The following is a 13,588-nucleotide window of genomic DNA, read 5'->3' on the forward strand; positions in this document are numbered from 1 at the left end:
TAGGCATGGAGGGAAAGCAGGGAGCAGGAAGAGGGGCTGGGAATGTAGCCCAGTTGGCACAGCGCTTGCCCAGCATCACAGAGCCCCAAGCTTGGTCCTCTCACCACACAAACCAGATGAGATGAGGCGAATCATCACTCTGAGCACCTGGGAGGTGGAAGTTGAAGGATCAGAGAATGTTAATGTCATCCCATACTACACAGTAACTTCAAGGCTGTCTGTGCTACAAGAGATTTTCGTGGGAATGTGATTGAGGGGGTCAGAGAGAAAGGTGGAAAAGAAATATTGACTATAGGTATACAGATAATTGAAGTGTAGCTAGAGGAGAGTAAGGTTGCAGGGAGACAGCTTCAGTCATTGCGATTCTGGGGGTTTTGCATAAGAATAACGGAAATGGTCTTAAACCCCGAGACACCACGTTAGTCACACTTACAAAATGGTGCCCTCATAAAGACAGCCAGCTCATAAACTGAATCAAGATAACATCCTAAGTGAGATGCCTTCTTCTCTTTTCTTGCACAGACCGTGGGCTGTGATAGACAGCTGGGAAGTAATGTCAAGGAAGACAACTGTGGCGTCTGTGCGGGGGACGGTTCCACCTGCAGGCTGGTGCGGGGTCAGACCAAGATGCACCTGTCTCCTGAGAAAAGTAAGTGTTGAAACCTAGCTCCGTAGTACCTTAAGCAAGCTGGTTTCCACTCTGACCAGAACAACATGTTCCTGATGCTCGACTCGTCTCAATGAAATCAACTTTGGCCAGTTTTCAGAAAGTCAAGTTTCTTTTTTTAACGTTATCATTTTTCAGTTTTTCTTTTTAAATTTAGCACATCAAATCTGGTTCTACCAACTCTTTGATGGTTTCCCATTTTTTTTTTTTTGAGCTTTTGCTAGTACAAAATCTTACTATTTTTTAAAGTATCTGGAAGTCAATTTTTAAATAGCCTAAAATATTTTTTTCTGGTAAACTGGGGTCGTAATTTCATTTGTCTTCTTTTCATTGCTGACAAGATAGAAAAGGACATCGTATTTGCCTTATTTTCAGTTAATGAGCTGAAGCCATTTATCTGCTATACCATTTCTTAATTTTTATTTCTGTAAACTTTGTGTACCAGGAATGTTGATCTTTAGTCTGTCACATATATTTCAAATGTAATTTCATCCTGTTATGTCTTTAATTTTGCTCTCATTGTGGAAGTGGCGCTTATGAAGCTGTATTTATTCAGAAGTTTTATCTTCCCATTTCAGCAATACTGCTCTTTAATTCTGGGGCCAACTGTAAGCGTGAATGGCCAGCTAGTGAATAGTTTAAGCTTTGCAGGACATGGCATCTCTGTTGGAGCCTCTCAAAATCATTGTCCTATCAGAGCACCCACGAACAAGCAAATGTAGCTATCCATTTTGTTTTCTACCATCCTCTTTTTGAGATATTTACTTGCATTTTATGCATATATGTGCCTGAATGTAGATACATTTAACACGTGTCTACCAGAGCTATAGAGAGAGAGAACATGAGACCCTCTGAAGCTAGAGCTACAAACACCCATGAGCTGCTGTGTGGACACTAGGAACTGAGTGCAGGCCCACTGTCAGGGCAGTAAGGGATCTTAGCCACCCAGCCACTTCTCTGGCCATTTTCTTGTCTCTTGTTTTCTACCCTTAAATTTTCTATTGGTTTTAGGGTCTGGTTGTTATACGAAGTTAGGATATTATTTATTCCTAGGTTGAGGAGACCATGGGATAAAGGAAAGGGGAGGACAGGAAGCGGGGGGGGGAACAGGAAGCAGGGGGGGACAGGAAGCAGGGGGGACAGGAAGCAGGGGGACAGGAAGCAGGGGGGACAGAAAGCAGGGAGGACAGGAAACAGAAACTACAGGAGGATGTGATCTTGCAAGAAGAGTGTGATACAACACTAGAGGAAAACCTGCCACTGTGTGTGTATATGGAGGGGTTGCACCATATAGCTCAGGCTGATGCATTTGAAGCTTCCTGAGTGCTGGAATTCTAGGCACACCCCATCTCACCAAACAAGCCAGGCTTTATCAAGGTTCTACTCATTTGCTGCTCAAAGCTGAATGTACATTGAAAAGTAAAAGATACGACAGAATGGGATTCAGTAGTCAAGCATAAAAGCTGTCATCAGCGTGTTTTATATTCTGGGTTAGACAGAATCATCAAAATGTTTTGGCAGTGGAGTGACATGGGAGAACCTGCAGATTACCTTCAAGAACGTTCTGGAAGCAGAGAGTTCAAATAGGAAACTATATTTACACACCCAAGGGCCTTGGTCTGAGGAAGTGTGTCAGGAGATGGTGAGGATGGGATACTTGGAAGGGTATTTAGGAGGAGGAATTATGGAAAAGAGTTTATTGAGTAAATATTACAGTGAAAGACATGGGATGAAGCAACATTTTGAGCTTAAGCCGCTGGCTATATTCATTTGTTCTTCTGAGATTCAGTATCCACAGTTCAAGGATAATAACTCACCTCCCTGGAGTTTTCTTCTCTCAGGAATACTGGTTCTCTGGATATCCAATCCCTTTACACCTTTCTGAAGCTTTCCAACAGCTGTTGAGTGTATTTTGTTTGTAGCTGCCTGTTTGTAGGTTAGAAATATACCAGCCCATTATGGCTGATGGAAACCTGATGCCCTGACTTGTGAGATTTAGTCATGAATATAGTAGCCCACCTAAAGGGAGCATGTAGAACAGGAAGCAGCCATGGGTTGCATCCTGAGGAGCTCCAGCATTTAATCAGAGGAGAAGAGTAGGTAGGTGAACATGGGATTTACGGAGAGCAGAGTCACAGAAGCCAAAGGAGTCAGTCATCTGGAGGAAGTCATGTGAGCTCTGCCAAATGCTCTTGTGAAGATGGCTGCAATCCAGGACACACAGATACACACACGCACGCACGCACACATGCATGCATGCACATTTAATTCTAGCAGTATGAAGGTGATCTGTAATATCCTCAAGAGTGGCATCAGTGAATTTCAGATGCATAAGCCTGATCTCAGCGAGTTGATGAGGGAAGAGAAAATGAGATTGGGTAGAGGGGTTTTCCAAGAGTAAAGAGGTCGTAAATTCAGAGCACATTGGAGAACCTGGTGGAAAATGACATGTGTTCTATCCTCTTGGATCTGATTGGCTCTTTATTAGGTGATCACAGAGAATAAAGACAGTGAGATGCACCACTCACTAGGTGGAAAGGAGATGGAACTCACTAATGACAGTAAAAAAAAAAAAAATACAGAGGGATCATGGTAAGGGACAGGTAAGATTAGAAACCAAATTTATGGAGGGTCCCTTCCATAGACTTTATGAAGTAGGTGACCCTGACAGCTACATAGGAATGCACATATCCCAGATCCAGTCAAACCCAGATAATAAACTAGGTGTCGACTTCTCAAAGGCTCCAAGGACTTTTTAGGCTGAGGAAGCGTCTCCCATACTGTGTGTTGTCTTCCAGGACTCAAGCTCTTCTCTCTCCACATCCTGGGGCCATGCATTTGTCTTCATGGCTATAGAATTGAACAGTTAGACATCATATCCACCATCCCGTCAAGAAGAGATGGTAGTGAGGATCTTTTTCTGGTTCTGTGTCCTTTATTCACAAAGCAAAGTCATCCCCTAGGACTCTGTACCACTGAGAAGAACTGTAGCATGTGACATGGTTGCTTTTGAGGGGGTAATAACTAAGTGATAAGCATCCCACTCATTGTCATCACTGGTACCAAGATGACAAAGTACTTTATGATTATCAGAGTACTCCTCAGATGTCTGATGTCACTTCATTTTGTTAGGTCTCTTGAATTCCGACTCTGATATTGTCAAACTCGTTTTTGCAGGGAGGATATTAAAGACCAGAGATGTTAAGAAATGTCTCAGCAAATTAGTTTTAGAAAATAGCTTGAAAAGGGCTTTTAAGAGAGCTGCTGATGGTTGCGGGGGAAGGATCACACAAGAATGGACTGGAGGAGAAAGCAAAATTGGATGACAGACGCTTATCAGGCAGTCTGAAGAGACAGGCTGTACTCTAAAGGACTGCTTCAGGAAGGCATCTGAGTGAGAACACTAACAGAATAAAAAAGAGTCATTCCACAGTGACAGAAAGCAGCTAGAGTGAGGGCTGGCTTTTAGGTTTGAAAATTCATCAAAGAAGACTTCATTTGTATCAGAATCCAAAAGAAATGAGATACCAAGATCATTCTAATTGAACCAGAACAAAAGCCCTCGGAACTGTTTCCTAAAGCCATTTATCTGATGTGTGTGTGTGTGTGTGTGTGTGTGTGTGTGTGTGAAGTGTGGAGAGGAGGCTCTGAAATGGAAAGGGACACAGGATGGAGTGTTGTGTTAGCACTGTCTACCAGAGCACTGTTCTTTGTATGAGTATACAGCAGGTGTACATGCTCCTGTGAGTGTGCACATCCAACATGTGAACATGCATGCGGAGGCCAGAGGTTATCATCAAGTGTCTTTTTAAACTGCTTTCAGTGTTTGAGACAGGGTCTTTCACTGAACATGAAGCCCACAAATTCATCAGGCTGGCTGGCCAATGAACCAACCCCACAATGTGCCTGTCTGAATTCCCTAAATGCTAACATTACTGCCATGGGTCACTATGCCAGGTTTGGGTGCTGGGGATCTGAACTAGGGCTCTTATACTTGTGTGGCAAGTATTTTACAGACTGAGCCATCCACAGCTCTGGTTTCCCGCTTGTGATAAAGGTCCTTCCTCTCTTTCTCTCCCCTCAGATTTAGATCTAAATTTTCTTGCATTTCCTTCCTTCCATCCCTTCCTTCTTCCCTCCTCCTCCATCTTCTTTCTCCTCTCCTCTTATCAACTGTCAGCATAGATCCTTATGAGATTCTATTAAAATATTAAATTGGTTTAAAAGAAATGAGGATACAGAGTTGGCTGGGGGTGAGTATGGATCTGAGAGGAATTGGTGGAGGGATGGATATGACCAAAATCTGACATATGGAATTCTCAAAGTACTAGTGAGATGTTTTCTTAAGTTAAATCTTTTTCTCTAGGAAAGTTCGTGTGTGCCTATAAGCCCCGGATTTGTCATTCTGGTTTCCTTTTCTTCTCTTTTACTTTTGTTTGTGCATGGTATGTACGTGTGCTTGTACATGTGTGTGCAGGTACAAATACCCACCTGGACATATGTATGCTGAGGCCAGAGGAAGACTTTAGAAATCCTGTTTTGTCATTATCTGCCTTATTCCTTTGTGACAGAGTCCCTCACTGAATTTGGAGCTTGTCATTAGCCTGGCTGACCAGCAAGCCCCAGAGATCTTTCTGCCCACGGGATGCTGCTGATTAATAATCCTGAAAGTATCTAATGTCTTTGCCCAGTTTCTGTACAGAAAGGAGATCCAGGGTGCCCAGGCAGATCCTAAGGTATGAGTGACATGGTAAATGCTGGCATTTCATTCACTTAGAAACACCCATGCCAAGGCTAAGGCTAAAGGTAGCATGCTTACATGAAAGCATAGAGCTTTGAGTTTTCGATTCTTTCTCTTGGTGGCCCCATCCTGTCTGCTGTGGCTCTGAAACTGGCCAGCTGAAGCCAGTTTGGCTGGGAGTTCCCTCAACCATATGGAAGCACTTCCCTATAATCATACTTTGTGTGAAAGAAATGTGGGAACTGAAGCCATGGCTCCCCTGAGCGTGCATCACTGAAGCAGGGTCCACGTAGCTCCTAAGCCAGTGTCTTGCCAAGCAATCATTCCTGCCTTCCCCGGGACTCTCCTTGAGTCAAGACATGGCTATGAGAGGCTATTGGCACGGCCTTGCACTGGATAAAGTGCAGAAGGCTGCATACAGGATATCAGTTCTTTGTGCAGCGAGGCAGATACAAGGTGTAAGAGCCTGGAGCCAAAGCCTTAGCTATGAGAAAAATCAGAAATGAATCCAGATACAACACACCAATTTCCTGTTCAGAGTCAGGCAGGGACTGAACTAACAACCAGCATAAATAGATTTGCATGTTGGAAAAGAAGCTGGAAGCCACTCAAGTTCCAAGGGGCAAAACTCTGGTGGTCTTTAGTATAAAACAATAATTATGTAAAATGTTTTAAATGGAGAGCTTGGAGGGATGGCTCGGTGGTTAAGAGCACTTGCCACTCTTGCAGAGGACCTGAGTTTGGTTTCCAGCACCCACATCTGGAAGGTCATAACTGTAACTCTGGATCCATGGGATCTAAAGCCCTCTTCTGGTCTTTGAGGAGGACACTGACATACATACAAGTACACACGAATTAACATAAAATCAACCTTGAAGATCTAAATGAGTAGACTTTTAATTGACTGATAATTCTATACATGTTAAAGGTTCAATGTAATTTGGGGGGTTTTGTTTGCTTATTTTTAAATAATGGGTTATTTTTAAAAAAATTAGAAGTATTTTATATTATGGGATGTCTTTTTTATTTTTATTATTTTTGTATAGGATGTTTTAATTTCATGTATATCTGTGCACCAGTTCCCATAGAGGCTAGAAAAGGATGTCAGATTCCTTGGCGTGGAGTTAGAGATGATGGTGAGCGGTCATGTGGGTGCTGGGATTCAAACCCAGGTCCTGAGGATGAGCAGCCAATGCTCTTAACCACTGAACCATCTCACCAGCCCAGCATAATGTTCTGACGTAGGTATATAATGCAGAATAAGTAAAGGTAATTCACATAAAAACAGCATCAAAGAAGCAAATACATCTATCAGGAGTTTTCCTTGATAAGTTTGACTTGGGGACTTCCATGCTTGTCCCTTCCTTTGGTCTCATCTACTGAGGGCACAATGAGGCAAGTAAAGGAGTCCAGCGTGTCTGTTCTGGGCTCATCATCCATTTGCCTAGTGGTAACTAAGCTTGTTGGTACTATAGTACCTAAGACCCAGTGGGAATGCCAGTTCCTCACTCAGGTTTGAACACTGTGGTGATGACTATGTCCTCACGGTCTGGGCTGAGTGGACCACAGTGCCTCACAGTGTAATGCATATTAGTTTTCCTCACCACACACTGCTTATTGCAACTTAGCCAAACACTTTTAAAGGTAACCTACAAATTCAGTATGGCCCATGGGAGGGAAGACTGAATTTGAGGTAAAGAATTTGCTAGCAGATAAACAGATTGGTTTATTCTTGCCTCATTGTAACACTTTCTGCCTTCTCATTCGTCTTTCTGTGGCAAGATTTTCATGATAATACTGTAACACTGGATGAATCAAACACAAGTGGCTGTTACTCTTTTAAAAATTATTTTATGTGTACGTGTGTTTTGCCTGCCTACTTGTATGTGTGCATCACGTGTGTGCCTAGTGCCTGAGGAGGTCAAAAAGGGGTGTTGGATCCCCTGGAACTAAGTTGTGGATGGTTTATGGGTGTAGAGAACTGAATTCAAGCTCTGTGTGAAAGCAACAGTGTTTCGGTTTGAGTTTTCTCTCCAGAGCCCGGCATTGCTACTTTTAATGGATGGTTCCTTCCATTCACAAAACTTACATGTGACACAAAACAAATAGCTTGGAGCTAGCAATTGACAATTAGTACCTGCCTGGCTGATTTGCATGTTTCTGCATATCTTCTAGTTTTCTGTTGGAGAAAGAAAAGTATCATGTGGACCTTATTCAGAAGGATTGTCATAGCTTATGTTTCCACAGCAAAGGAGGTAGATCCTGAACTTCCCACTTCTTTGTGGAAACAATGTTGTACTTCTGATAAAATGCACAGTCCTTGCCAAAGTCTATATCATATGACCTCCACAGGGTCCCCTGTTGCCATCTGCCCTCTCACATATTAAGGTATAATCATCGTGGGTTTCTGAACAACTCTAGAATGACAAGGATCCTTTCTGCATTGGTGTGCTCTCTCTTTCAGCAGCCCACTCATGTCCTGGAATATGCTTATTCAGTTTCTTAGCATAGCTATCAGGTTCTCAGTCTTCCATTCAAGCTGCATCTCAGACCATCATACAGACATCTCCCTGAAGCCAGCCTTTCTCTTTCGTTCAGTTCCTGGTTAGCCTTTGCTGCAGAAAACACTTGCTTTACCATGTGTTCAGCTTGCATCTCACACTAGTAAGGCTTTACAAGAGTTAGCACCACGCCACATGTGCTGCATGTCTATTTTATTCCTAATTCTGGGCCAGTATCAAGCACACCATCAGAGGTCAATTAACATGGAACTAATGAGTGTACACACTTAGCCAGGCGTGGTGCTGCTTCCTGCTATGATTTCAGTGGTGCTGGATGGCTTTATGCAATAGGCTTTGCCTAGATTCCAAAGACCATTGTAATAATCCCAGCTTGGCTGCCAGCAGTTACGAGCACAGGCAAGATGCTTCACTGACTGAGCCCTTGGCTTTTTCATCCCCACAGTCAGTGTTAGCACAGGGGGAGTTCTAAGACCTTTTCTTTCTTTTTTTTTTTTTTATTGGATGATTTATTTACATTTCCTATGTTGTCCCCTTACCCCATCCCCCACCACCCCCTCGGAACCCCCAATCCCCTCGCCCCTCCTCCTTCTTCTCTGTGGATGTAACCTCTATCTACACCCCCCCACTCCCAGCTCCCCACCCTCAAAATTCCCACCCCCTGGGGCATCCAGCCTTCATGAGGTCAAGGTTCTCTTCTTCCACCTATGCCCAGCAGGGCCCTCCACTTTTACATATTCAGCTGAAGCCCTGGATCCCCCCCTAAGTGCTCCCAGGCTGGTGGTTTAGACCCTGGGAGCTGTGGTTGGTTGGTATTGTTGCTCTCCTCATGGTGCCACAAACCCTTTCAGTTCCTTCAGTCTTCACTCTAACTCCTCTATTGAGAACCCCATTATCAGTTCAATGGCTAGTTGTGAGCATCTGCCTCTGAATATGTCTGACTCTTGAAGGCCTCTGAGGAGACATCCATATCAGGCTCTTATCAGCATGCACTTCCTGTCTTCCACATCAGCATCTACCTTTGGTGATTGCACATGGGATAGATACTCAGGTGGGGTGGTCTTGAGACGGCCCCTCCTTCAGTTTCTGTCCCTCACTTTGTCTCCATATTTGCTCCCTTGAGTATTTTGTTGCTCCTTCTAAGAAGGACCGAATCACCCTCACTTGGTCTTCCTTCTTTATGGGCTTCATGTGGCCTGTGAGTTGCATCTTGGGCATTTCAAGGTTCTAGGCTAATATCCAATAATCAGTGAGTGAATACCATGTGTCTTCTTTTGTGATTGGCTTACCTCACTCAGGATGATAATTTCTAGTTCCATCCATTTACCTAGGAACCTCTCGAATTCATTGTTTTTAATAGCTGAGTAATACTCCATTGTGTAAACATACCTCATTTTTTGAATCCATTCCTCAGTTGAAGGACATCTGGGTTCTTTCCAGCTCCTGGCTATTATAAATAAGGCTGCTATGAACATAGTTGAGCATATGTCCTTGTTATATGTTCGAGCATCTTCTGGGTATATGCCTAGGAGTGGTATAGCTGGATCCTCGGGTAATGCTATGTCCAATTTTCTGAGGAACCGCCAGACTGATTTCCAAAGTGGTTGCACCATCTTGCAGTCCCACCAACAATGGAGGAGTGTTCCTCTTTCTCCACACCCTCGCCAGCATCTACTATCACCTGAGTTTTTAATCTTAGCCATTCTGACTGGTGTGAGATGGAATCTCAGGGTTGTTTTGATTTGCATTTCCCTGACGACTAAGGATGCTGAACATTTCTTTAGATGCTTCTCGGCCATTCGAGTTTCTTCCGTTGAAAATTCTTTGTTAAGCTCTATACCCCATTTTTTAATAGGGTAATTTGGTTGTCTGGAGTCTAATTTCTTGAGTTCTTTGTATATATTGGATATTATCCCTCTATCAGATGAAGGATTGGTAAAGATCTTTTCCCAATTTGTTGGTTGTCGTTTTGTCCTATTGACAGTGTCCTTTGCCTTACAGAAACTTTGCAATTTTATGAAGTCCCATTTGTCAATTCTCGATCTTAGAGCATATGCCATTGGAGTTCTGTTCAGGAACTTTTCCCCTGTGCCCAAGTATTCGAGGCTTTTCCCCACCTTCTCTTCCATTAGTTTCAGTGTATCTGGTTTTATGTGGAGGTCCTTTATCCACTTAGACTTGAGCTTTGTACAAGGGGATAAGAATGGATCAATTTTCATTCTTCTACATGTTGTCTTCCAGTTGAACCAGCACCATTTGTTGAAAATGCTGTCCTTTTTCCACTGGACAGTTTTAGCTCCTTTGTCAAAGATCAAGTGACCATAGGAGTGTGGGTTCATTTCTGGGTCTTCAATTCTATTCCATTGATCTTCCTGCCTGTCTCTGTACCAATACCAGGTAGTTTTTATCACTATTGCTCTGTAGTACAGCTTGAGGTCAGGGATGGTAATTCCTCCAGAAGTTCTTTTATTGTTGAGAATAGTTTTCGCTATCCTGGGTTTTTTGTTATTCCATATGAATTTGAGAATTTCCTTTTCTAACTCTGTGAAGAATTGAGTTGGGATTTTAATGGGGATTGCATTGAATCTGTAGGTTGCTTTTGGCAAGATGGCCATTTTTATTATATTAATCCTGCCAATCCATGAGCATGGGAGATCTTTCCATCTTCTGAGATCTTCTTCAATTTCTTTCTTCAGAGACTTGAAGTTCTTGTCATACAGGTCTTTCACTTGCTTGGTTAGATTCACACCAAGGTATTTTATATTATTTGCAACTATTGTGAAGGGTGTCATTTCCCTAATTTCTTTTTCAGTCTGTTTATCTTTCATGTAGAGGAAGGCTACTGATTTGTTTGAGTTGATTTTATAACCAGCCACTTTGCTGAAGTTGTTTATCAGGTTTAGGAGTTCTCTGGTGGAAGTTTGGGGGTCACTTAAGTATACTATCATATCATCTGCAAATAGCGATATTTTGACTTCTTCCTTTCCTATTTGTATCCCTTTGACTTCTTTTTGCTGTCTAATTGCTCTGGCTAAGACTTCCAGTACTATATTGAATAGGTAGGGGGAGAGTGGGCAACCTTGTCTAGTCCCTGATCTTAGTGGGATTGCTTCAAGTTTCTCTCCATTTAGCTTGATGTTGGCTACTGGTTTGCTGTAAATTGCTTTTACTATGTTTAGGTAGGGGCCTTGAATTCCTGATCTTTCCAAGACTTTTATCATGAAGGGATGTTGAATTTTGTCAAATGCTTTCTCAGCATCTAGTGAGATGATCATGTGGTTTTTTTCTTTAAGTTTGTTTATATAGTGGATTACATTGATGGATTTCCGAATATTGAACCATCCCTGCATTCCTGGGATAAAACCTACTTGATCATGATGGATGATTGTTTTGATGTGGTCTTGGATTCGGTTTGCTAGAATTTTATTGAGTATTTTTGCATCGATGTTCATAAGGGAGATTGGTCTGAAGTTCTCTTTCTTTGTCGGGTCCTTGTGGGGTTTGGGTATGAGTGTAATTGTAGCTTCATAGAACGAATTGGGTAGTGTTCCTTCTGTCTCTATTTTGTGGAATAGTTTGAAGAGAATTGGTATTAGGTCTTCCTTGAAGGTCTGATAGAATTCAGCACTAAAACCATCTGGTCCTGGGCTTTTTTTAGTGGGGAGACTTTTAATGACTGCTGCTATTTCCTGAGGGGTTATGGGACTATTTAGATGGTTTATCTGCTCCTGGTTTAACTTCGGTACCTGGTATCTGTCTAGGAAATTGTCCATTTCATCCAGGTTTTCCAGTTTTGTTGAGTATAGGCCTTTGTAGTAGGATCTGATGATTTTTTGAATTTCTTCAGTTTCTGTTGTTATGTCTCCCTTTTCAGTTCTGATTTTATTAATTTGGATACTGTCTCTGTGCCCTCTGGTTAATCTGGCTAAGGGTTTATCTATCTTGTTGATTTTCTCAAAGAACCAACTCCTGGTTTTATTGATATTTTGTATTGTTCTTTCTGTTTCTATTTGGTTGATTTCAGCCCTGAGTTTGATTATTTCCTGCCTTCTACTCCTCCTGGGTGTATTTGCTTCTTTTTGTTCTAGAGCTTTTAGTTGTGCAGTCAACTTGTTAGTGTGTGCTCTTTCCAGTTTCTTTTTGTAGGCACTTAGAGCTATGAGCTTTCCTCTTAGCACTGCCTTCATGGAGTCCCACAAGTTTTGGTATGATGTGTCCTCATTTTCATTGAATTCTAAAAAGTCTTTTATTTCTTTCTTTATTTCTTCCTTGACCAAGTCATCATTGAGTAGAGAGTTGTTCAGTTTCCATGTGTACGTGGGTTTTCCATTGGTTTTGTCATTATTAAAGACCAGTCTTAGTCCGTGGTGATCTGATAAGATGCAAGGGATTATTTCAATCTTTTTGTATCTGTAGAGGCTTGTTTTGTGACCAATTATATGGTCTATTTTGGAGAAGGTACCATGAGGTGCTGAGAAAAAGGTATATTCTTTTGTTTTAGGATGAAATGTTCTATAGATGTCTGTTAAGTCCATTTGGTTCATAACTTCTGTTAATTTCAAAGTGTCTCTGTTTAGTTTCTGTTTCCATGATCTGTCCATTGCTGACAGTGGGGTGTTGAAATCCCCCACTATTATTGTGTGAGGTGTAATGTGTGTTTTGAGCTTTAGTAAAGTTTCTTTTATGTATGTAGGTGCCCTTGCATTTGGAGCATAGATGTTCAGAATTGAGAGTTCACCTTGGTAGATTTTTCCTTTGATGAGTATGAAGTGTCCTTCCTTATCTTTTTTGATTAATTTTGGATGAAAGTCGATTTTATTTGATATTAGAATGGCTACTCCAGCTTGTTTCTTGGGACCATTGGCTTGAAAAATTGTTTTCCACCCTTTTATTCTGAGGTAGTGTCTGTCTTTGTCACTGAGGTGCGTTTCTTGTATGCAGCAAAATTCTGGGTCTTGTTTGTGTATCCAGTCTGATAGTCTGCGTCTTTTTATTGGGGAATTGAAACCATTGATGTTAAGAGATATTAAGGAAAAATGATTGTTGCTTCCTGTTATTTTTGTTATTAGAGGTAAAGTTATGTTTGTATCTTTTTTGGGGGTTGTTGGAAGATTACTTACTTGCTTTTCCTAGGTTGTAGTTTCCCTCCTTGTGTTGGCATTTTCCATCAATTATCCTTTGAAGTGCTGGGTTTGTGGGAAGATATTGTGCAAATTTGGTTTTGTCATGGAATATCTTGGTTTCACCATCTATAGTGATTGAGAGTTTTGCTGGGTATAGTAATCTGGGCTGGCAATTGTGTTCTCTTAGTGTCTGTATGATGTCAGTCCAGGCTCTTCTGGCTTTTATAGTCTCTGGTGAGAAGTCTGGTGTAATTCTTATAGGTCTGCCTTTATATGTTACTTGACCTTTTTCCCTTACTGCTTTTAGTATTTTTTCTTTGTTTTGTGCATCTGATGTTTTGATTATTATGTGACGGGAGGTATTTCTTTTCTGGTCTAGTCTATTTGGTGTTCTGTAGGCTTCTTGTATGTTTATGGGCATCTTGTTCTTTAGGTTAGGGAAGTTTTCCTCAATAATTTTGTTGAAGATATTTACTGGCCCTTTAAGTTGAGAATCTTCATTCTCATCTATACCTATTATCCTTAGGTTTGGTCTTCT

General features: G+C 41.8%; 1 protein-coding gene across 1 annotated transcript in view; it reads left to right on the forward strand.

Moving 5' to 3' along the window:
* Adamtsl3 (ADAMTS like 3) overlaps positions 1-13,588 on the forward strand; it is a 284,359-nt gene that overhangs the window by 137,019 nt on the left and 133,752 nt on the right. The window contains exon 7 of the mRNA XM_028754834.1: positions 523-649. Coding sequence (XP_028610667.1) covers positions 523-649 — 127 coding nt within the window. The remainder of the gene's footprint in view (positions 1-522; positions 650-13,588) is intronic.

Source organism: Grammomys surdaster, unplaced genomic scaffold (genome assembly GCF_004785775.1).
Source record: "Grammomys surdaster isolate TR1022 unplaced genomic scaffold, NIH_TR_1.0 126036, whole genome shotgun sequence".
In the NCBI taxonomy this organism is placed as follows: Eukaryota; Metazoa; Chordata; class Mammalia; order Rodentia; family Muridae; genus Grammomys; species Grammomys surdaster.